General features: G+C 39.9%; 1 protein-coding gene across 1 annotated transcript; it reads left to right on the top strand.

Annotated features, from left to right (window-relative positions):
- On the top strand, positions 1 to 20389 carry CARD6 (caspase recruitment domain family member 6). Its single transcript, XM_046671009.1, is given in 5 exon segments — positions 1 to 128; positions 6960 to 7563; positions 8740 to 9284; positions 15269 to 16054; positions 16057 to 20389. Coding segments are annotated over 4 exon segments (3126 nt in total). The 5' UTR covers positions 1 to 128; positions 6960 to 7270; the 3' UTR covers positions 17559 to 20389.
- Positions 20390 to 23307: the final 2918 nt, after the last annotated feature.

The following is a 23307-nucleotide window of genomic DNA, read 5'->3' as shown; positions in this document are numbered from 1 at the left end:
AGGCGCTTTTAGGCCGGAACTCCGCTTTGCGCTGCTGTTGCTGCCCTCTGGTTTTCCCGCCTTGTAGGTGGGGAGTGGTGGCCGCATCGCGGATCCCGTCCCGGAGCCGATGGAGAACCTGGCGTGGGGTGAGGCTGCCCCTTCCGGGCATCCTGCGCTGACTCAGCGCCCCGGCGTGTGTGCAGGGCTCGCGGTGGGACTGGGACCCTGGTTCAGGGCAAACCAGCCTCTCCAGGTTCCTCCTCATTCCGGCCGGAGGTTTTTTGTCTGACGCTGATTCCCTGAGAGGTCGCTAGGAGTACAGACCGGCCTTGGGGAGCTGGGCTCAGAACCTAAAGAGAAAGGCAAATAAGCTCTTTCTCACTGTAATTTAGAGGCAACTGGTTTGATCCCAAATTTCATTGTTCCAAGGAATCACAAGTGGAACTTGTTCAATATAGCTTCCTGCACCGTATCGTGAGATCTGATTCAGCAGCTTTGAACAGGGCCTGGAAGTCTGAAATTAAAAAACTTTTCGAATAATTTCGAAATGGTTGGTTCCCAGACCTCGTTGATAAAGGCTAATCCAATTGTAACCTCTTACCTATAACAAAGCCCCCACCCTCCAAAACGATAAAAGAAAATATCCAAACAAGAGTTAACAGGCGAAACGATTCCAAATAACCGTCTCGTGTGCTTACTTTATAAAGCAAACAGAGAATTCTTGACCTGTCACATGTGAAATCTTAGCAAAGGTAATTGACTAATCACTAGCAGAACAAGATGACCTCTAGGAGTCAGAGGTTTAATTTTGACAGGTTGACAGTTGATTGGTGCCTAGTAAATTCTAAGCTTTTCTTTAGCAGCTGGGAATAGAGACGTGAACAGGACGCAATCCCCGTCTTCATGGAAGTGGTAGGTAGGGGGTGGGGGAGGGGTGAGGTGGGCAGCAAGGGGAGAGAGCGAGCCAACGTTGCAGTGCTTGGACGAAAGTGCAACTCAGGAGAGATTTTTCTGGATTAGGTGCTGTATTAGTTTCCTATTGCTGTTCTAACAGGTTAACACAAACTTAGTGGCTTAAAACAAAACATGTAATCAACAGAATAAAGTTTTAGTTACGCAAGAGGAGTAAATACTAGAGATCTGCTGTACGACATTGTGACTATGGTTAACAAGTTAAAAATCTCTTAAGAGGGTAGATCTCATGTTGCATTCTTACCACAATTAATGATGTGGATCAAGGCTGCCCCAGGAAGGGAAGCCCAAGACGTCCTGGCCTATATGCTTATCCATGTGACCCCAATCATATAAAAAGTTATACAACCACACAATAACCAGACCCCACTTGCACGAGACCATTTTAATGACTTTTTACATCATCTTTCCTTTGTCTGGTAAAAAAAAGTCACGTACCCATGACATAAATTTAGCCCTAACCCTCAACACATTGCCACTCTTCACTGGCCATGGGTCCTGTCCCCATGCTTCAGCCCTTCACTGCCCATGGGTCCTATCCCCATTCCTGCAGCCCTTCACTGCCCGTGGCTTCTGTCCCCATGCCCCCAGTCCTTCACTGCCCATGGGTCCTGTCCCCATGTTATTCTCTGAATAAAGGAGCACTGCCCAGACCTTGAGAATCTAAGAAATCTTTCTTTTGACTCCTTAGCTCACTGAGCCCGCATGTATTGTATTAACACACACTTTTATTATCTTACGGTTCTGGTCAGAAGTCTGAAATGGGTCTCACTGGGCTGAAATCAAAGTGTGAGCAGGGCTGCATTCCTTCTGGGAGGCTCTAGAAGAGAATCTGTTTTCTTGCCTTTTTCAGCTTCTAGAGGCTGCTAGCATCCCTTGGTTTATTGCCGTCTTCCACCTTTAAGACCAGTAAGAGTCTTTCTCATGTCACATTACTCTCTTTTCTCCCTCCCTCTTCTACTTGTAACACCCTGCTAAATGAATTAAACAGGTGACCATTAGACTGAGGTGGCTCTAAGGCCCAGGCAGCGTACCTAAGCAAACCAAAACCAAGCCTGTAAATGCCTCAAGGTTGTGAAACTGAAAACGCTAAGGAGAACCAATCACAAACAGCCAATTAGGCTTTGAGCTATAGCCAATCAAATTACTTCTTTTCCTTGCTTCTGCACTTTCTCTATTATAAGTCTTTCCCTTGGATCATGACAGCAGAGCGCTCCTAACTATTTCCGGTTTGGTGCTACCTGATTTGAATCAATTTTTGCTCAAATAAACTTAAAATTTTTAATGTGCCTTAGTTTATCTTTTAACAGCCCCATGTGGATTACATTGGCCCCACCCAGACAATTTCTTCATCTTAAAATCAGCTGGTTAGCAACCTTAATTCTATCTGCAACCTTAATTGTCCTTTGCCATGTAATCTAGCATATTCACAGGTTATGCTGATTAGGTTGTAGGGGAGCAAGAACATTTCCTCTACCCACTAGGTCCTTCTGGCTGGGCTACGAATTAAATTAACATGAGACAGAATAACAGGAAGAAATCAAACAAACATTTATAACATGTACATGTGAGAGAGACCCAAGATAACTGGGTAACTCTCCAAAATGGTGGAGGCTCTCATCTTAAATACCATCTTCAGCTAAAGACAAAGGATGATGTTGGCACAGGGGATAGGGGGTGGTTTAAGCAAGTGTTTGGTAAATAAAACTTTGATAAGAGTGGGCTTAGCAAGGATCCTCCCAGTCTATCAGATACCCAAAGTTATCTATGGTGATGGCCTGTCCTGGGGTCAGGCCTTTATTTTAAATCTCTTTTAGGCAGTTGAGGGAAGGTCAAAGTTTCTTTCACAGTCTTTTGTTCTTAAAAGTAATCAAGGCAAGGCAAAGAGACAGATTTTGGGATGGCCAATTCTGATCCCCCGCAAGCTCATGGTCTTTGGGGGTGGGGGGGGGCGGGCACTGTTCTGCCTGGCACAGGTGTTATGAGAAATGAGATCAGTGTAGACAGGACAAGTGACAACCGCTGAGGAGGCAAGGAGTATGACAGGTGTAATGTGAGTGTACTTTTTACCCCAGACACTCCTGGAATTGCAGACATCAGAGAAAGTGAAATATTTTTCCTCCTCTCCCTGATGTGATGTGGTTCTTTTTGGTGTATTTGAAACCAAACCATTTTGGCCCTGGTCAGGTAGGCAGGCCCTTGGCTCTACAAAGGCTTAGGGAGCCAGTTTAGAACCTCCAGGTTCCTACCCAAATGCCGGGTTTAGGTGAGGACTGGATCAACTTCTGAAACAGATGGTCTATGCTGTTTCCTAGGCATGCGCCCCAGGACATTTTGCCTTTGGCAGAGGATGACAGAAAGAGATTACATAAATCCTGCATCCATGGTTTACGTACAATTTAAATTTCTGGATCACCAGGACTTGGCACTAGACCTGCCTTTTTTTCCTACAATAAATGAAACAAAATTGCTGCTGACTTTTCTTTTTAGAAAAATCACATAAATTAAATTCCTTAGCTACAAACAAAATTTTTACTCCCGTGTCATTGGATTTGATTTGAGGGATGTATTTTCAAGTCTGCATCTACTAGCCACACTCCCCCTACCTTCACTCCAATTTGCATGCTAAGCCTGTGCTATGCAAATTTTCTGTTACCAAGCAATTGAATTTAAATTTCCTTCACTAAGTTTAAATTTCACTGCTAATATCCCACTTCAAATAAACATTTTCCTTCCCATCAGCTTTGAAATCTCCCAGGGCAGGCTTTTGTGGGAGTGGAGGGTATTTGGTGTGGAGCAGTGGGGAGGAGATGGTGTTTGAGAAGCCTTTTAGTAGAATGCCTTACCAACCAAGGTGAACAAAAAAAGTGGCAAACTTACTGACCTTGCCAATCAAATTGTTATTATTAGGTGGGATGCATCTCTTGAAACCTGTACTTTCAAGACACATGTTAAAACTTTTACGGATACCAGCTCAACACAAGGTTGATACAAGGGAAGCCATATTGTAGAAAAGAAACTATATTGTAACTTTCAATGGCCTCTGACTAACTAACCCAGCTGGATACACACACTCCAGGAGATCTAGCTGCTCTGTAGATTTTATGACCCCTGCTTGTGTATGCACCTCCCAGCTGGGATAAAACAATAACCTTGTTCTTTTGAGTTCCTTAGGAAGGTGATGACACCAGGACAGCGAGTCTATGCTGATAGCCATCATCAATGACAACTGAAAGATCTGGTGTGGTGACTCCTAGTCTGTAACACCAGAGGGTCAGCATTCCTAACCCTCTCTCCTATTAACCCACTGGCCTATAACTGCTTTAAGATTCTGTGCTCCCCTTTAGATGGTTCTTTAGGATGCTAGTCCACCATCTTCTGATTTGCTAGCTTATCACTTAATAAAATACCCTTTCTCTGTCACCATCTTGCCTCTTGACAATTGGCTTTTGTCTTGCGGTGAGCACATCGTGCCCGTTCTGTGATAACATTACCTAAAATTAAATTTTAGTGTCATATGACGATTTTCTTATTCTTTTTTCAATCTCAGGGACAGCAGAGTTGAATTAATCATTATTCCTGGTTCCCAATACATACGCAGCATTGATCCATGCATGGCCTGCTTTTAGTACATATTTAACTACTTTTAATAATATAATAAGCACCTATAAACTTATTCTGAGATGATATCCTATATCTAACTCCATGATCTTCTTCCATCCCACCCCCAACCTCCCCCGAACAAGGGTAACCATCCTTCTGAATTTCATATTCATCATTTCCTTACTTTTCATTTTGTATAATTTAATGACTCCTTATATATTCCTAAAATGTATGTGCATTTAAGTTATTTTCAACTTTTAAAAAGGATACCATGCTGTATATAATCTTTTGGGACTTAAATCTTTCCCTTAATATTGTTGTGATTGTTGATGCAAATAACCAATGACAATTCTGTAGATAGGAGAGATAAGGTGAATTTTACTTGAGCCCAGCTGAGGACTATAACCCAGGAAGGCAGTCTCCACAAAGGAAGAAAGCGTTTTGGAGATGCATGGTTTTCAGTACAGTTTTGTACCTTTCTAGAACAAAGAACATACATCAAACATGCCCAGGATACGTATTCATCAAAGTTTCAAAGAGATATTCAGTTGCAAATTAGCAAGTCAACACAACCCTGATGTCTGGGAAAGGAAAATTATACTCAAGAGTATTGATACTGGTGTTACTGATACTGACATTGTAGGAAAGTAAGTATGCATCCTTATCTTCAAAGAGTGCATTCTTTTACTTTGAGATAATGTTTAAAGCATTCTTTACTTTAATGGTTAAAGCAGATGTACAAGGTATGTTTGACAGGTTGTAAGTCAGACTTCTTTAATTCAGGCCGAATCAGGTTTAAACCAGCATATCTACCCACTCTAACTCAATATGTCAAAATTTCTTACCATTATTTCTCTATATTGTGGGTCACTGAAATTCCTTCTTTATGAATGCTGTGTGTTATGTTATGTGAAATACTACAATTTATTCATCAAGTATCCTGTTGATAGTTGTTTAGATTGTTTTCAAGCTCTTGTGAACTATGTAACTATAAATAAAGACCAACTAGACAGTTTTTTAAAAAAATAAAACTAATAAAACTAATAAAAAGAAAAAATGGAAAATATTAAAATAAATAGTAATGTTTAAAGTTAAAAGTATGAATCCTTCTGTAATCATATCCCTAGAGATAACCAGTGTTACAGTTGGGATCTCTCTTTCAGGTGTAGGGGAACAGAATTTGCCACCCCGAAATGTGCCTTTTTGGCTTGATTATTTATTTATTTATTTATTGAGGAAGATTAGCCCTGAGCTACCATCAGTGCCCATCTTCCTCTACTTTATATGTGAGACACCTGCCACAGCATGGCTTGACAAGCAGTGCAAAGGTCAACACCTGGGGATCTGAACCAGCGAACCCTGGGCCATCAAAGTAGAATGTGCAAACTTAACTGCTGCATCACCAGGCCAGACCCTGGCTTGATTATTTTTAAGAACAAAAGACCAGGAAGAAACTTTGACCTTTCCCCTAAATGCCTAAAAGAATTTAAGATAGAAGGTATGTTCAAGGGAGGAGCTATCACCATAGATAATTATAGTATAACATGAACTAGGTGTGGTAGATAGGGAGGAAACTAGCAAGGCCACTTTGATCAAAATGCTCTCTATATCCCATTGTCTCTGCAAGGCATGGCAAACATTTGCTTATGAAACACTTGTTTTTCCATCTCCATGTGAATTGTCTGCCTCCTCTTTGAAGTCCCAAACCCCTACCCCCAAAATCCTCTTTTGTCTTTAGCTGAAGATGGTATTTAAGGTGGTGGCTTTGGCCATTTTGGCAAATTACTCAGTTTTTCTGGGTTTCTCCCATGTATATATGTAGTTAAACTTTGTTTGATTTTCTCCTGTTGTTTTGTCTCATGTTAACTTAATTATTAGACCAGCCAGAAGAACTTAGAAGGGTAGAGGAAAATTTCTTTCTCCCCTACAACTGGCTGTCTTCTTTTAAATATAATGTATATCCATATATGCATATTATAGATGTACAGTGTACACATTAGTCTTTTAATTAAAAATAGAATCTTACTGTTTTCCATAACAATATATCATGTATATCACTACTTGTCAAGATATATAGATTTAGTTCATACTTTTTAGCTAGTCTTTGGTGTTTCATTGTTGATATATCAACATTTGTTCCACAAATCCCCCAATTTATGGAAATTTTGGTTATTTTCAATTTTCTGCTATTATAAATGATGTTGTAATGCAGATTCTTGCAGATACATCTTTGAACATTTGTCTGAATATTTCCTTAAGATAATTTCCTAGAAGTAAAATTACCAGGTTAAAGGGTATGACTTTTTATTTTTTCTCTCTATCAACATTTGTTTATTTGTTGCTGCATATTGCCAGATTCCTCTCCAAAAAGAGTTAATCAATTCACCTACTTATTATTACAGATAGAGCTCAGAGTAGAAAATAACTAGCCCAATCTGAAATTCAAGAGAAACTTCTCAAAGGAGTTGACCCTGGGGCTGAGTCATCATAAGAGCAGGTAAATGATATGCAGGGAGCCAGGGTCTGGAGGGGCTCAGGGCTGGATTCTCCCACTGCTTGGTCTTGTTTGTATTTCCCGTTTCCAATGCTAGGCATCACTGACATACTTAATCTTTGCCAAATAGAGTCACTCTTTGTGGGGTTTTTTTGAACTTTTTTTTTTCTATTGGAACAATTTTGTAATCCATTTCCTGGTCTGGAGAAAGCAGGAACAATGGCTACCGGGAGTGTTTTCTCAGAGATCACAGAAAAAGAACGGAAAAAGTTACTTGAAATTCTCCAGCAAGATCCTGATTCCCTCTTAGATACATTAACCTCTCGGAGGCTGATTTCTGAGGAAGAGTATGAGACTCTGGAGGATATAACAGATGCCTTGAAGAAAAGTCAGAAGCTGTTAATTCTGGTGCAGAAAAAGGGAGAGGTGAGCTGTCAGCATTTTCTCAAGTGTTTACTTAGTACTTTTTCAGAGTCAGCTACCATTCGGGGCTTAAAGCACCGTAAGTTGAACTTTTTACACATTTTTGGGGTAGGAGGCACAAGGCAGATTTCCTGAAAAAGAAAATTATGGTCTTCTGTTTTTGTTTGTCTTTCTCTTGGAGATAGTTTTCACTGAAATATGACAAAGGAGAAAAGTGTGCAGAACAGAAAAAGCAGGGAACAATAAATCTCATTGGTTTAGGGGATTGATTTTTTTTTGTTGAAACTGTATGCCAAACTTGCCATTGTTTTAGTGCTCGTATAAACTGCTCGTTATTCTAGTAGTGACGTTCCAAAATACTCACGGTTGGAAATAGAGTACTGTTAATGATGACACATCTGGGATTTCTTTATCAAGTAAGTGAATTAACAGATATTAACAACCCCAAGACAAAAGCTGCATCTTTCACTTAGTATAGCCATTTTGAAAATACAGGAAAAATAATTTTTAGCATACACACAGGGTGCATTAGTGGCTTCATTCTCTGGTGATGACAATACCATCAGAACTCTAGTTTTCTGGAGCGGTTCAAATGCTGTCTTCAGTGTTCAAAGATAACTAGTGGCAGATAAGGGAGCAATTTTTCCAGAATATGATGTTTAGCAAATCTGTAGATTACCGCCTGAGGAAGGTGTAGCTCCTTTTCTAAGAATCTAAAAAATATTGAAGATTATTTTAAGAGATGTTAGAGGAGTAGCTCAAATAAAAAGTTTAGTGTTAATCATCTCTAATGTAGGACAAGGCGCATATGCTTAAAGAAATAGGTCATATTATTTCTACGATTTACTATTCCAGATTAGAGCTATTTGCTTCCTGATTAGAAATTATGAGGATCAGATTTCATTAGCAATGGGCCTAGGAAGTCTGAGCTCATTTTGGCTCACAGTAAATCCACAAGTAAGCACTGTTCATAGGATTCATATTTTCTGTTTCACTCATTTAACCTTTAAGTTTGCTCTGAAAGACTCAAAATTTTGAGCAAGGCAGGAGTGTGATCTGATTTTCTTCCAGTGGGAGAAAGACAGTTTTGACAGATGACTTGTGGCCAATAGGAGGCGATGGGTGTTCCTGTCCTCCAGTGAAATAAAGAGGAGAGACGACGCTTTGAGGCCTTGGAAACTCAAGTTATTACAAAACTTATTTTTGTTAATTTGGACAAGCAAAACAAAAACCTCCAAAACTTTCTTGTTCTTTTCATAATTTTTACAACATAATACAGAATCTCCTCCATCTGTGGGGATAAACGAGAATTCAGATGGTTTTCTACCTGGAGGGAAACAGCCTGAGAATCCTGAGATCACAGAGCCCTTCAAAGAGAAAGAACACGTGGATTTGGAAACCTCTCAGTCTTTCAGGGACAACAAAACTGGTTATAGGGAAACTGCTTGGTCCTCAAGGGAAAATGATAAGGAATACAATACACCAAAAGTCGCATTGCCACATTCCGTCGAAAATGTTGAATATGAAGTTCCAGCAACTATTGAGTGCTTACAGGACGGACAGAGATATGAGGAGCCAGATGATTCTTTATACTTAGGAGAAGAGGGATATCTAGAATCTGTTGGATACCCTGTAGATGCATAAATCACCGTGGAAGAGGAGGATTATGCTGACCCAGACTACATCGTCTATGATGGTGAAGAGCACTGTGCATATTCAGAAACCACGGAATTCTCTGACGAAGAACAGAGTCATGAGGATTCAGAAACTGGCATGTCATTGGAGGAGGAAGAGGAGAAAAATATGGAAGGTAGGAGAATGATGTGTGTATAGTTAGGCAACAACTTATTTTGAGGTTGCCATGATGTAGTGGGAAGAGGGGATGAAGGGCACCAGATGCCAGCAGAAAAGCAGCTACTCACTTTCCTTCTCTAACCTGGAATTTCCTCAGAGGTGGGTGTTGACAGTGAGGAAGACTCAGGACCTAGGAAATGATGCACAGTATAAGCAAAAGTAAATATTGGTTGTCAGCTTGTGGCTTTCTGCAGTCACCTCCATCATATATATAAGAAGTTACTAACCACCAATTTACGTGCTACCTTCTATTCCTCACATTAAGCCTCTTTAGTCATTTTAGGGCCTTCATGACCAATGGAATGTAGGGATTATGGGTTTAACTGTTGCAGTGGAAACAGGAGAGGAGTTTGTGGTGAATGGATAAGCTCCCCAAATATTATTATTTGGCTTGATACAGTCCATATATTGCCATCTTGATGACGGAAATTATATCAGTCTCTTGAATTTGAATACTTCTTAGTGAAAATTCAAAATATGAGAAATGCTGCATTTGGAGAGACATTGTCTGGGAAAATAAACATCACCAGGTTCTGAGTAGGCAAGAGAAAGGTAAATACCATCTCACATTCAGTCCAAATCCTGGGGATTCACACCCACTTCTGGGTAGGAAAAGAGTAATTTCCTCCTTAGCTCATCTTGTATTAGTTTGTTGGGGCTGCCGTAGCAAAGTACCACCAACTGGGTGGCTTAAACAACAAACAGAAATGTATTCTCTTAGGTTGGAGGCTCTTAGAAGTCTGAAATCAGTGTCTACAGGGTTGGTTCCTTCCAAAGGCTGTCAAGAAGAATTTGTTCCTTGCTTCTGGTGGTTTGCTGGAAATCTTTGGCATTCTTTGACTTGTAGAAGCATTCCCCAGATCTGCCTTCATCTTCATGTGGTTGTCTCTGGGTGCTTATCTCCATGTCCAAATTTCTCCTTTTTATAGGGACACCAGTCATATTGGATTAGGGCTCACCCTAATGACCTCATCTTAACCAATTACATGTGCAGCGACCCTATTTCCAAATAATATTACATTCTGAGGTACTGGGGGTTAGGATTTCAATACATGAATTTGAGGCGTACATAATTCAACCTATAACACAATTCTTGCCTCACCCCTATACCTTTCCAATACATAGTTGCTTTTAGGGCTCCTTCTTTTTATTTATCTCTATATTTCAGTTGTTGCATAGGGTTGAATTAATTATTTATTGCATAATATCATCATTATTCTGCAAAAAGCCCCTTTTGTTTATCTATTCCATTTTTTTCTTTAATCTCCATTCCCATTCACCTTCCTCCATAGGTAACATTCTAGTATTATAATGTGTTTCTTGCGTGTTATTGTTTTGTTTGCATGATTTTCTTTCTGTATCATTTATTTATTACTACACTGATGCTATATAACAAAGCATCTCAAAATTGGGGTCACTTAAAACAGTAAGAGTGAAGTATTGTTCATGTGTCTCTAGTTGGCTGGGCAGTTTTTTGGGTCTTCCCTGGGTTTATTCATGTTTCTGTGGTCAGCTGGCTATAAGCTCATCTCCCTTCTTCTAGCAGGCTAGTCTGGACTTGTTCTCAGACTAGATGGGGTGTATTCTCTTTTTTTTTTATTTTATTTTTTATTTTTTTTTAAAGATTGGCACCTAGGCTAACAATTGTTGCCAATCTTCCTTGTTTTTTTTTTTTTTAAGGATTGGCACCTGGGCTAACAACTGTTGTCAATCTTTTTTTTTTTTTTTTTCTGTTTTATTTCCCAAACCACCCCCCACCCCCCAACCCCAGTACATAGTTGTGTATCTTAGTTGCAGGTCCTTCTAGTTGTGGGATGTGGGACGCTGCCTCAATGTGGCCTGACGAGTGGTACCATGTCCGTGCCCAGGATCCGAACCCTGGGCCGCTGCAGCGGAGTGCACGAACTTAACCACTCGGCCACGGAGCTGGCCCCAGGGGGCATATGCTCATGGTGAAGGCAGAGGAGTAAAAGAGAGAGAAGGAGACAAAGAGAGAGGGCACAAAAGAGAAAGAGAGAGACAAAGTAGTGAAGGCCTTTTGAGGCTTAGGCTCAGAACCATCGTGCTGTTTGTATTAGTTTCCCAGGGCTGCCACAATAAAGTACTACAAAAGGGTGGTTTAGAACAGCAGGAGATGTACTACCCCACAGTTGTGGAGGCCAGAAGTGTGACGCCAAGGTGTTAGCAGGTCACGCTGTCTCTGAAGGCATTAGGGAAGGCTCTGCTCCAGCCCTCTCTCTTAGCTTCTGGGAGCCTCAGGTGTTCCTTGGCTTGTCGACCATCTTTTTTCTGTGTCTTCAAGTCATTTTCCCTCTGTGCATGCCTCTGTTTTCAAATTTCCTCTTTCTATGAGGACACCAGTCAGATTGGATTAAGGCCACCCTAATAACCTCATTTTAACTTAAGGTCTTCTGTAAAGACCTTGTTTACAAATAAGGCCACATTCTGAGGTACTGGGGACTTCAACATATCTTTTTTGGAGGGGACAAAATTCAATCCATAACACCATCACTTCCGCCACATTTTGTTGGCCAAAGCAAGTCACAAGCCAATGTGGATTCAAAGGTTGGGGAAAAATAGACTCCGTCTTGGGGCTGGCCTGGTGGTATAGTGGTTAAGTTTGCATGCTCTGCTTTGCTGGTCTGGGGTTCACTGGTTTGGATCCCGGGTGCAGACCTATGCATGGCTTTTCAAGCCATGCTATGGCAGGCGTCCCATATATAAAAAATAGAAGAAGATGGGCACAAATGTTAGCTCAGGGCCAATATTCCTCAGCAAAAAGAGGAAGATTGATGGGAGATGTTAGCTCAGAGGTAATCTTCCTCAAAAAATAAAGAAAAGAAAATAGATGCCACCTCTTGCAGAGTAGTATTGCAAAAGATAGGGATACTGGAAAGCCATTAATTGGGGCTATTTTTGCAATCAAACACCTTTAACAAAACAGGTCAAGAAAAGTCTCATTAATAATGTAGTTATGTTCTGCAATGTAATTCTAATGGCTACCAATCCACTCTAGTTGACTGGAGGCATATGCCTAAGCTCTGTCTCTTTCCTCTGTAATATTTGTCTATACATCTTGGAACTTAAAAAAAATCCAAATGCATCTGACTCAAAGGAGAAGACTCTTCATGCTTTTTGTCATCTTGAACTTCATGTCCCCTAAAAAATCTCAGTGTCAAATCAAAGTCTCAGGAAGGCTTAAGGCATTGCCTTGTGTGTTCTGCACTGTGTAAGGTCAACTTGTATATAGACTATATCAATCAATTCCCTTACCTTCCAGCTTATAATTGGGGTCAGCCAATGGTAGGAACCCATATAGTTACCATGTCCTGTGGCTTTCTTTCTTCCTGAAGATACAAGTTTTAATTTGATGTTATTTTCCTTTAGCTTGAAGAACTTTACTTATTTTTTTCTTTTAGTGCAGGTCTGTTGCTGATAAATTTTCTTAGGCTTTGTTTATTGAAAAACGTCTTTATTTTGCCTTCATTCCAGAAGGATATTTTTGCTGGATATAGAATTGTAGATTGGCAATACTTTGCCTTCAGCACTTTATGGATGTCATTCCTCTGTCTTTTGGCTTCCATTATTTCTTCAGTCATTTTATCACTGTCCCCTTGTAAGTATTGTGTCATTTTTCTTCTGGTTAATTTCAAGATATTTTTCTTAAATTTTTTTCAGTAGTTGACTATGATGTGCCTAGCTGTGTTTTTCTTTGTTTTCATCTTCCTTAGAGTTTGCAGAGTTTGTGAATCTAAAGTGCTTTTTTTATTTTTACCAAATTTGAAAGATTTTCACCTGTTATTTGTCCAAATATTTTTTGTTTCACTTGCTCCTTTCTCTTGTTTTGAGACTCCAAGTACAAGTATGTTAGAGTTTTTGATATTGTTCTAAAGGTTCCAGAGTCTCTATTCATTTTTTTAAAAAATATTTTTTCTATCTATTCTTTATTTTTATTGCTATATCTTTAAGTATACTGAATTTTTCTTCTGTCATTTCCAATCTGCTTTTAAGTCCACCTACTTATTTTAAAAAGTTCAGATATTATGATTTTTAATTCTAGAATTTCTATTTTTTTAATACTTTCCTTTTTTCTAAGAATTCCTATTTAATCATTCACTATAGGCTTATTTTATTTTTCATTCTTGAGAATAGTTAAGATAACTGCTTTAAAATTCTTATATGCTAAATTCAACATCTTGGTCATCTTGGGGTCAGTCTCCGTTGACTGAGTATTGGTTACATTTCCTGTTTTTTCTATGTTTATTAACTTTGGGTTGTGTCCTAAACATTGTCTATGGTTTGTTGTAGAAACTCTGGATTGTTAAATTTCTCCCAAGAATCTTGGTTTTTTTGGTCCGTTTTAGTTTCCAATTAACCTGACTGGACTTAAATTCAATATTTAGTCTCCTTTCAGTGGGTTGCAGCTGAAATCTCTGATCATTTCTTTTTGCCTTAGCTGTGCGATTTTCATGAATTTTTAATTTACAAAAATGATATGGGGTTCTAGAAATTATGGTTTCTTACTTTCTTCATCCAGCTCTGTTCTTATTAAATATATAATTGCTGTGTATACATCCACAGTCATGTGCTGCATAATGACGTTTCAGTTAATGATGGACTGCATAAACGACAGTGGCCCTATAAGGTTAATATCATACAGTCTAGGTGTGTAGTAAGCTATACCATCTAGGTTTGTGTAAGTGCACTCTATGATGTTTGCACAGTGATAAAATTGCCTGACACATCTCTCAGAACATATCCCTGTTGTTAAATGACATGACTGTACTTTGCTTCTAACCACTCCATAGTAGCCCCTTTATTATCTTGTCAACACTAGACATCTGGCCTGGGCTACGTGAGTACCAATTTCTGTGCTGAAGAAGCAGAGGATTGTTGTCTTAAGTCAAGGTAGAGGATAGGCAAGAAGAGATCTTAAAAGCTTTCCTGCAACCTATCCGCTCACAGCCTCCTCTAGGAACCCTTTGTGCTAGCCTCAACTCATCCCTCACCTTATTACCCCAACACATGTATCAGTTCAAGCAATCTTCAGACTACCCAAAGATTTCTTAGAGTTACTTTTAATTCTTGAAATCCGTACTTTCCTCTCACTTCCATTGTTTCTTCTAGGCTATTTTTATAGGGAATCCAAGAAGCTTATGCAAACTTGCCATCCGTCAGGAGAAGAAAATGCTCTCTGATCTTCTTTCTCTGCTAAGCACTAACTCTGCATTCCCAAGAAATGGCTGGACGATATATTAGAAAATGGGAGATCAGAAGAAATTAGATACAACATGTAAATTCTGAGAAAACTTTAACGGAAATAAAATCTTCCATTTCTCCAAACTTTAGCAAGAGATACATGTAAGAAAGAAATCAGTTCTAACCTAGAGAATTCTTCATACAAGTGTATAATGAAGCATTAACAAGGTTTTTCTTTGCTGCATACAAATATTAGACAAAAAATTGGAAAACTTAAATGGTCATCAGTAGACAATGGTTGGATAATAATGGTCCATCCAAACCATGAAGTATGGTGGATTAGCTAAAATGAATTAAGTAGATCTCTATGCGTACATACTGATGTGGAAGAATCTGCAAGGAATACTATTAAGTGAAAAGAAGTTGAAGAATCATTTGTTCAGTATAATTTCACTTGGGTAAAAATAAATTAGCATCCATTAAGCCAAACTATACATTTCTATATATGCATGCATACTTATATACTTACATAGAGAAAGGATAGGAAGGAAACATATGATACCACGTTGACATATCTCTTAGAATGAAAGTGTAATTGGCAGAGCAGTGAAAGGAAACGTTCATTTTATTTGTATTGTTTCATCTTTTTGCAATGAAAATGTCAATTACTTAATTTTAAAAGTCAGTGAAGGAAGCTTAGATGCTGAATATGACATTCACCGAGTATCTTTTTTCCTACAGAAAGAACAAAGGTGTTTAAAGATGTCCTGTTACATTTGAACATGGATAGGAGCAGAAAGCTTCTGCCAGATTTTGTTAAACAATTCTCCTTAGATCGAGGAAGTAGGTGGACACCTAGGACTCCAGGAGACTTCACCTGGAATTTCCTGATGAAAGTTCAAGCATTGGATGTGACGGCCAGAGATTCAATCCTCACACATAAAGTTCTGGGTGAGGCTAGCACAAGGGAATTGCTGACTGGAGTACAGAATTTGGAAATTAGAGACTTACAAACCATTAATCCCCTTGATGTCCTTTGTGCCTCTATGCTGTGTTCAGACATCTCTTTGCAACGTGAAGTCATGTCAAACATGTATCAGTGCCAGTTTGCTCTTCCCTTGCTACTGCCAGATGTAGAAAACAACAAAAGCATTCTAATGCTGGGGGCCATGAAGGACATTGTGAAGGAGCAGTCACTGCAGTCTTCGGGAGGGCCTACAGGGGATACAGAAGCATTTCTGACTCTCATGAAGATGCCTGTCATCTCTTTTGTGCGTCTAGGATCCTGTAGCTTCTCTAAGTCCAGAATCCTCAACACACTGCTCAGCCCTGCCCAATTGAAGTCACACAAAATCTTTGTTCAAAAAGATTTGCCTGTTCTGGTGCTTCCCCGGCAAATCTCTGATGGCCTGGTTGAGATAACGTGGTGTTTTCCTGATAGCAACAGTCTAAAGGAAAACCCTTGTTTTTTCCAAAAGCCTGTTGCTGTGGCCAACCTTCGTGGAGATCTACAAAGTTTTTGGACACAGTTGGTTTCTTGATGGAAATTTCCTCAGCTGTGTTCTTTTTCACTGACCGCCTAGGAGAGAAGGAATGGGACCTGCTAATGTTTTGAGGAGAAGCTGCCATTGAAAGATGCTACTTTGTCCTCAGTTCCCAGGCCAAGGAGAATGAAGAGGCTCAGATTTTCCAGAGGATCTTGAAGTTAAAGTCATCACAGCTACTGTTTTGGGCGGGAGAGGAAGGTAGGGAGAGACAGAACACAGAGGCCCTTCAAGCTGCCCTCCGGGAAGTGATGTCCTCTTCACGCAGATGTGTGTCTGTGGAGGGTATGGCCTCCCTGGCCAGGGAGTTGGGGATCCAGGTAGACGAAGACTTTGAGAACGTTCAAGCAATTCAAGTTTCCCCTGGTGAAAACTTGGCTGCAACAGCTGAAGATGAGGGACAACAAAGGTACAGTCAGCCAAAAGGTTCATCTGAGTGCCCAGCTGAGATGCCTGTAGGACAGCCGGGGGCAAGATGTGAGGTCAGCCAGAATCTTCAGAATCTTCAGCTCACCCCAGTATTTATACCTCATCTGGCAAACTACTGTCCCTTACCAACCAGAATCAGAGGTGATTTTAACCATGTTTCTTTGAAAGCCCCCTGGGTTATGAGCTCCCACTTTTGGTCAGACCAGAAGTCTAAGGGGTTCCGTCCTTTGCCCTTTCAGAATACAAAGACCCATAGTCAAGTTACAAATTTTGGGATTCGATACTTCCAACCCCAGAGATTTTATTCACGTGAAAGATTCATGAAATTTTCGAGAACTGCTTGGGGACGTCACATGGTTGGAACACTGGGGAGACCACCAAGACCCATTTATCAGCATGTACAAGGCTGGCCTGAGAGACCTCAGACAATGGGAGCTCTTGAAGGGTTTCCAGCAGTGGTCTCCCAGGTAGGTCACCTCCATTCTCTGGGTTCACAGCCAGCAGGAACAGTTAGGAAGCCACAGCCTCGGCAAGCCGGCACACGGGGATCACAGCTAACTGAAGCAACTGGAAAACTCATGGGAACAACATCCCATATGGAAGATCCTCACCCTAAAGCCTTTCAACCAGCAGGAGCCATACAGAAACCCATAAGACCTGCCTCTCAGCAAGGAGACAAAATAAAGACACAGGGTGGGCCTTCAAATCGAGCTTTCCAAATGAATTCCCATCTCATGTCCAACAGCAAAGGTTTACCCAGCTCTCAGTTCAAATCTGATCAGCCCAAGCCATCCCAGCTCAAGCACTCCAAGCCCACACCCTCCCAATCTGTGCCCTTTCAACCCAAACCCACTCAAACAAAACCCACTCAGCCCCAACCCTCCCAAGCTAGACCATCTCCATTAAAACATACTCAACCCAAGCCATGCCAGCCCCAGTCCTCCCAATCTAAGCCTTCTCAACCAAGACCCACTCAACTCAAGTCATCTTGGACCAATCCTCCACAGGCGAAGGCATACCGTCCAAGAGCAGGGCCCAAGAGGGTAGGGAAGCATTAAAGTACTTACTCCAGAGACCTATGAAAAATATCCTTTACCCAGGCCATTCCTATAATAAATAGAATCAACCAGTAAATAAATTAATTGAATCCAGCCTTGAGTATTAGGTAATATATAACCTGAATCCAGGGAATGGAGGCTGTGAGACAACCCCAGTTGGAGAAGAATGGGACTGGAGTCTCTAACTGCCAAGTGACCATAAAATAGGGCTCAGGTTGCCTTGGTGGTGTAGGAAAATTGCCCTAGATGTTGGCTGCTCCAGAGATGCCTTGGTCAAAGATTTTTGGTTCAATATCAGCTGCTAAGCAAGTAAGCCTGTTTATTTGGCATATGTAAATCAACTTGCTTTTGACAATAGCCCCAATTTGCTCGAATGATAAAACTCACATTTGACCCTTAATATATAAAAATCAATGAAATTCATTATTTTGCATTAACTTTAGGAATGATCTGTGTATGTTTCATATTTAAAATATTTGTCATAGGTAAGATAATTTGGCTTATTAGAGGAACTGATACATTGGCCTCATGATTCCAACTTAAAATATGTAATTGAGTTTTTAATTTTAGAGTTGTGATTTTTTTAAGTTGAAAAGATTAAGATAGATTTATAAAGTTTGTAAAAAGCATTGAAATATTTGAGAACTTAAGATTCACAGAATTTATAATTTTAATTTATTAGATTCATTATTGTTCTAAACATTTGGGTAAGTTCTGCAGTTAGAAGCATTAAGTAAAAAGAATATATAACATTTAAAATATTTAAGTGAAGTTTAATTAAGTTTGTAAAATGACACCAAATGTTAATAAAAGGCCACTTTAAAGGTAGGTGTTAAATTCACTAGATTTAGAAATAAAATAGTAAGATTTGTAAATTGAACTAAGAGCCCTAGTTTTTGAATTTGCCACCTTTATAAAAGTATTATTAAGTTTAAGTAATAAAATAGCCCTGAATAGTCTTTTCTGGGAAAAAAAATTACCTTAAAGGACACAAAAAAATTCATATTGACGGATGAGAATTAATCTTTGAGAGGGAATAATTAATCTCTGAGAATATTCTCATACTACAAGTATCCTTCATTTGTTTGTGCATGTATTAAACAACCAATATGGGGTATTTACAGGATGTTCAATCCTTCTAAAGGTTATGGTAAGAGTAAAGAAAGAAATAGAGGGCTATGCATGTAAATTTTTATCCTTATCTTTTGGCAAGAAAAAAAGCATAATAACTAGTTCATAACTATAAAATCTTTTGTGTAAAAGCAGAGTTTCTCAATGGAAAATGAGCTTTTTTGTTGTTTTAACTTTTGAATAGTAGTGATTTTTTTTTTTTAAAGATTGGCACCTGAGCTAACATCTGTTGCCAATCATCTCTGTCTTTTTTCTTCTTCTCCCCATAAGCCCTCCAGTACCTAGGGGTATACTCTAGTTCTAGGTCCCTCTGGTTGTGCTATGTGGGACATGGCCCCAGCGTGGCCCGACCAGCAGTGCTAGGTCCATGCCCAGGATCCAAACCAGTGAAACCCTGGGCCACCAAAGCCGAACACGTGAACTTAACCACTCGGCCACAGGGTGGCCTATAGTGATGTTTTTTAAAACCTTTCTCTGAATCCTCCTGCAAGATTAGCACTTGGAGGATAGACCTTGTTTGGGTTCTTGTCACCAAGAGATTCTGTATCAGTCTGGGTCTTGACAATACATATGTGATACATTCAAATCGGACAATTTGAGGAGAGTTTAATAAAGGGACTATTTATAAAGGGCTGGGCAAGATATAAAAACAGCAGAAAGGAGAGCACAGTACCCTAGGTCTCGTAAAAGCAAGACACATTACCACCCCAAGGTCTGAAGGGGGTTGGGGGAGGGGAGAGTGCTTTTCCCCAGTCAGAGGAGCAGAGTGGAAAGGGTCTTGGATCTGGCTGGTTGGGGGTACAGCGGGCTGCAGTGATCTGCAGGGGGAATCCCAGGGAATAAATATCTGCCCTTTCCCTCCCATCTGCCAGTGTACCCCCTTGGCCAAACCCAACCAGAAGCCAGAGAACAAGAAGCCCCTCTAGGCAGTTCACGTAGGTCAGCCTTCTGGGTTCAGAGCAGGGTGGAGAGTAGCTCTGGAAGGGCAAACAGAAGATATCCACCAGATTCCTCCCTTTCCATTCCATTCTTCCTTTTCTCATCTTTTTTCCTTTCTTCCTTCTCTCATGTTTATTTATCAAGCATCTATTATGTGCAAGGCATTGGGCTGGGAACAGAGAAGACATGGAAACAGAATAAGAAATTCTTCTCTGGTTGTGAGAGCCTATAAATCTCTGTGTTTCCTCCTTATTATAAAACTATAAGCTCATTATAAATAGTTTTGAAAGTGCAGAAATAGACAAAGAAGAAAGGAACATAAAAATAATCTATAATCCAATAACTCAGAATGACTAGTAATGTAGTCCTCCAACTCACTAATAACATTTTCATGTATTTTTTCCACATATATATATTTAGAAGCAGCACTCAGTTACATTTTTGAGTATACTAGGGTTGAATGTGGCGAAGTTAAACACAGTGTTAGGAGCAGGCAGTATAAACAGCGTGAAATATTGGTTTTCCAGATGTGTTAAGAAAGTCTAAATTCAGCAGATGAAATATAGTTTGAGTGTCATTGTATCATGTACAAGTGCAGTTGTTTTAAGTAAAATGTGCAAAAATTCAGAACCAGTTGTATATATATGTTGTATTTACTAAATTGAGAGCATTGTATTGGTACTTAGCTTTTTTTTGTTAGCAAATTGAAGAGTCAACTCAGTGATTTACCTCTTTCAACACCTGAAAATCCTCTCTTATAAACACCTTAAATAAATTTATATTTTGTACAAGAAAACAAAGATGACTTTTTTTAATATTAAAAAAGTGTGTTCTTCATTGAGATGCTTGAAAAGAATGTGCACTGTGTTACAAAGACTCGTCCTAGGGACACAGTTGCCTCATGAATCATACTAACCTCATAAATCTAGGTTTTATCTGCACGCATTATGGCCTCCTGAATTTAATTTTTGTCTTAGAATTTTCTATAGTCTTCTTTTGTGATTAAGGCAGAGTTCCCTTTCTAATATTTACTTATCAGATCCATGTAAACAAAGTGTCTAAATTGACTTGATAGTTGAGGAAGATAAACATGACACTGTCTACCAAGGATTCAGGAATCTGATTTAATGTGTGGCTTTAAGTACAACTGGCTAAGGGTAGTTATTGATACTTGTTACGGTAAAAGGCCAAGATGCCATAGCAAAGAGAAGGCAAAAAAAGAGCAGCTTAAATAATATAGGAGTTTATTTCTCCGTCATGTAACAAGTCAGCCTGTCTAGGCTGATGGACAGCCATTCCCAGTAGGGTTAATCAAGAACTTCCATCTTGTTCTTCCATCTCCTGGGCATTGTCCTTTTCTGGACCATTGAGGCCCATCTCTCTCATTTCCTTGATCCAATTTACAGAAAGGTGAGAAACGCCAAAGTCCAGAGAAACAGGCCTGATTTTAAGTTAGAAATGACTTGGACATTACATATGTCTTTCACTCACACCCCATTGGCTCACACTTGGTTGTATGGCCACACATAACTGCAAAGGAAATTGGGAAATGCAGTCACTAGCAGAGTGGCCAGGTGTCCAGGAAGAAGGGGAGAAGCAGCAGTTTGCCACGCTATCAAAGAATATCAAGAGTATCAGAGGCCCAGAAGAGGAAGATAAAGTCACCAGATGACCCCAAAGCAAACATCAAATGTTCACTCCTACCACCTTAATCATAATTTTTACCTACTTATTTATAGGATATAAATTATTTTAATTGGGGTTGTGGGGGAGTGGTAATTGCCTGAACTGAAAAGAGGATTTTAAATCATGTTTCCATGAAGAGAGGACTTTAGATTATGCACTCCTTTAAATAAAATAAGGTTGTGAATTGTGATCTGGGTATTGCCTACTCTCAACCCTAAATTACACATGAGGGGCTATAATGTTTTCTATTATTCTATGTGCTAGACTATCATCTCCAATGCAAGATGTCAACATTCTTCATACCCTTTTGGCAAGTTTCCTTAAATTCTAAAGCAGTGGTTTTATAATTTGAGTGTGTGTAAAAATCACCTGAGGCGGTTGTTAAAACTGCATATTGTTAAGTTTCCCCCCAGAGATTCTGGTTCAGTAGGTGTGGGTGGGCCTGAGGAACAGCCCTTAACAGGAACTCCCACTGAGGCAGGAGACCCAGAGGTCACATTCTGAAAAACCCGATACAGCCTGGGCTGCAAACCTGTTTTCTGCTGCTCCGAGAAAGATATTTTCAATCTGGGCCAGGAATACAGGCTGGGATAATTTCCCTTCATTATCAGTTTCATTAAACTTATTATTCATCTCCTGCTGGAAAATTGGGCACTGGAAATTGGGCACTAAAATTTTGTAATGTGATAGTGAGGTGAAAACTTTTAGCCATTTAAGATAGGGCCGCTCTATAGGTTTCCGTATCTAACGCTTCTCATTTTGTCTGTAAGTCATACCTGATTAAATTTAAAAGATGTCATTTTCAAAATGTGCTTCGTTCTCTTTGCTCCATGGCTGAGGCTTGATTTTTTTTTCTCAAACCTCAATCCTTTCTTCTTCCTGCCCAGTGTCACTGGTATATACAATATCATTCTGTCACTAATGAGACAATGATTTTGCTAGGGGTTAATGCACTATAATTTTTGGCTTGGATCCTGATTTGACATTCCCGTGTCTCTAGGCCCCACAGACTAGATACATTTCTCCGGGATATCAGAGGCAGAGAGAAAGGAGAATAGATGAAGATACTGACGTGTTGTACACGTCTTCCGGAAGGGCTCTCTATCCCCAGTCCTTGGTAAATCCCCACCCCCACCTCTAGGCCCCAGGATGACCAATAAAACCCAAGGAAAGATCTGAATGTTGCATGCATTTAATATGTGTCCCACTTCCCATAAGTGGATTGGGTGAAGGGATGTAGTAAGAGAGGAGGAAATACTATTAATAAAAAAGCGCATCAGTTAATACTTCAAATATCATCCTGTCGCAACAGTAGCCTGGGTGTTGGGGACAGAGTGATGAGAACAGAAAGATCAGTAAGATAAGAACTAGATGTGTCGCTTTGCATTGTGTGGTCCTTATCAGTACAGTTTTAGGGAGAAAAGGGCACAGAAGCCAAGCTGAGGAGGGTTGAGGTGTGAGTGGGGAGTAAGGAAGTGGACACGCCAAGAAATTTGAAGAAGAAAGTGCTGTTCCTACAGGGTCAAGGAAAGGGTTTTCTTCCTCTCTTCTTCCTCCTTTCCTTTTCCTTTTCTTCCCTATTTTTCTACTGATTCCTTTTTTAAAAATCTAGGGTAATATAATATTTGGAAAAAAATTCAAACACTGTAGAAATATATGATGTAGGAAGTCGTTCATAATCCCACCCTCTAGCTAGCAGGCGTTCTCAATATTGGCTGCACATTAGAATCACTGAGGGAGATTTTAAAAAATCCTGATGCCAAGCCCACAGCCCAGGTCAAAGATATCAAGATCTCTGGGAGTGGCACCCAGAGATCAGCATTCTTAAAACTCTCTAGGTGATTCCCATACACGGCGAAGGTTGAGAACCACTGCTTCAGGGCTTTGCTACTCAAAGTGGACCAGTGGCATCAGCGTCAGCATTCAGGAGAATCTCAGCTCTGTACCCCCAGCCCCCCGGCTATCTACTGAATCATAATATGTATTTTAGCAA

This window comes from Equus quagga, chromosome 9 (assembly GCF_021613505.1).
Source record: "Equus quagga isolate Etosha38 chromosome 9, UCLA_HA_Equagga_1.0, whole genome shotgun sequence".
NCBI lineage: Eukaryota > Metazoa > Chordata > Mammalia > Perissodactyla > Equidae > Equus > Equus quagga.
This window is presented reverse-complemented; position numbering and strand designations above follow the sequence as displayed.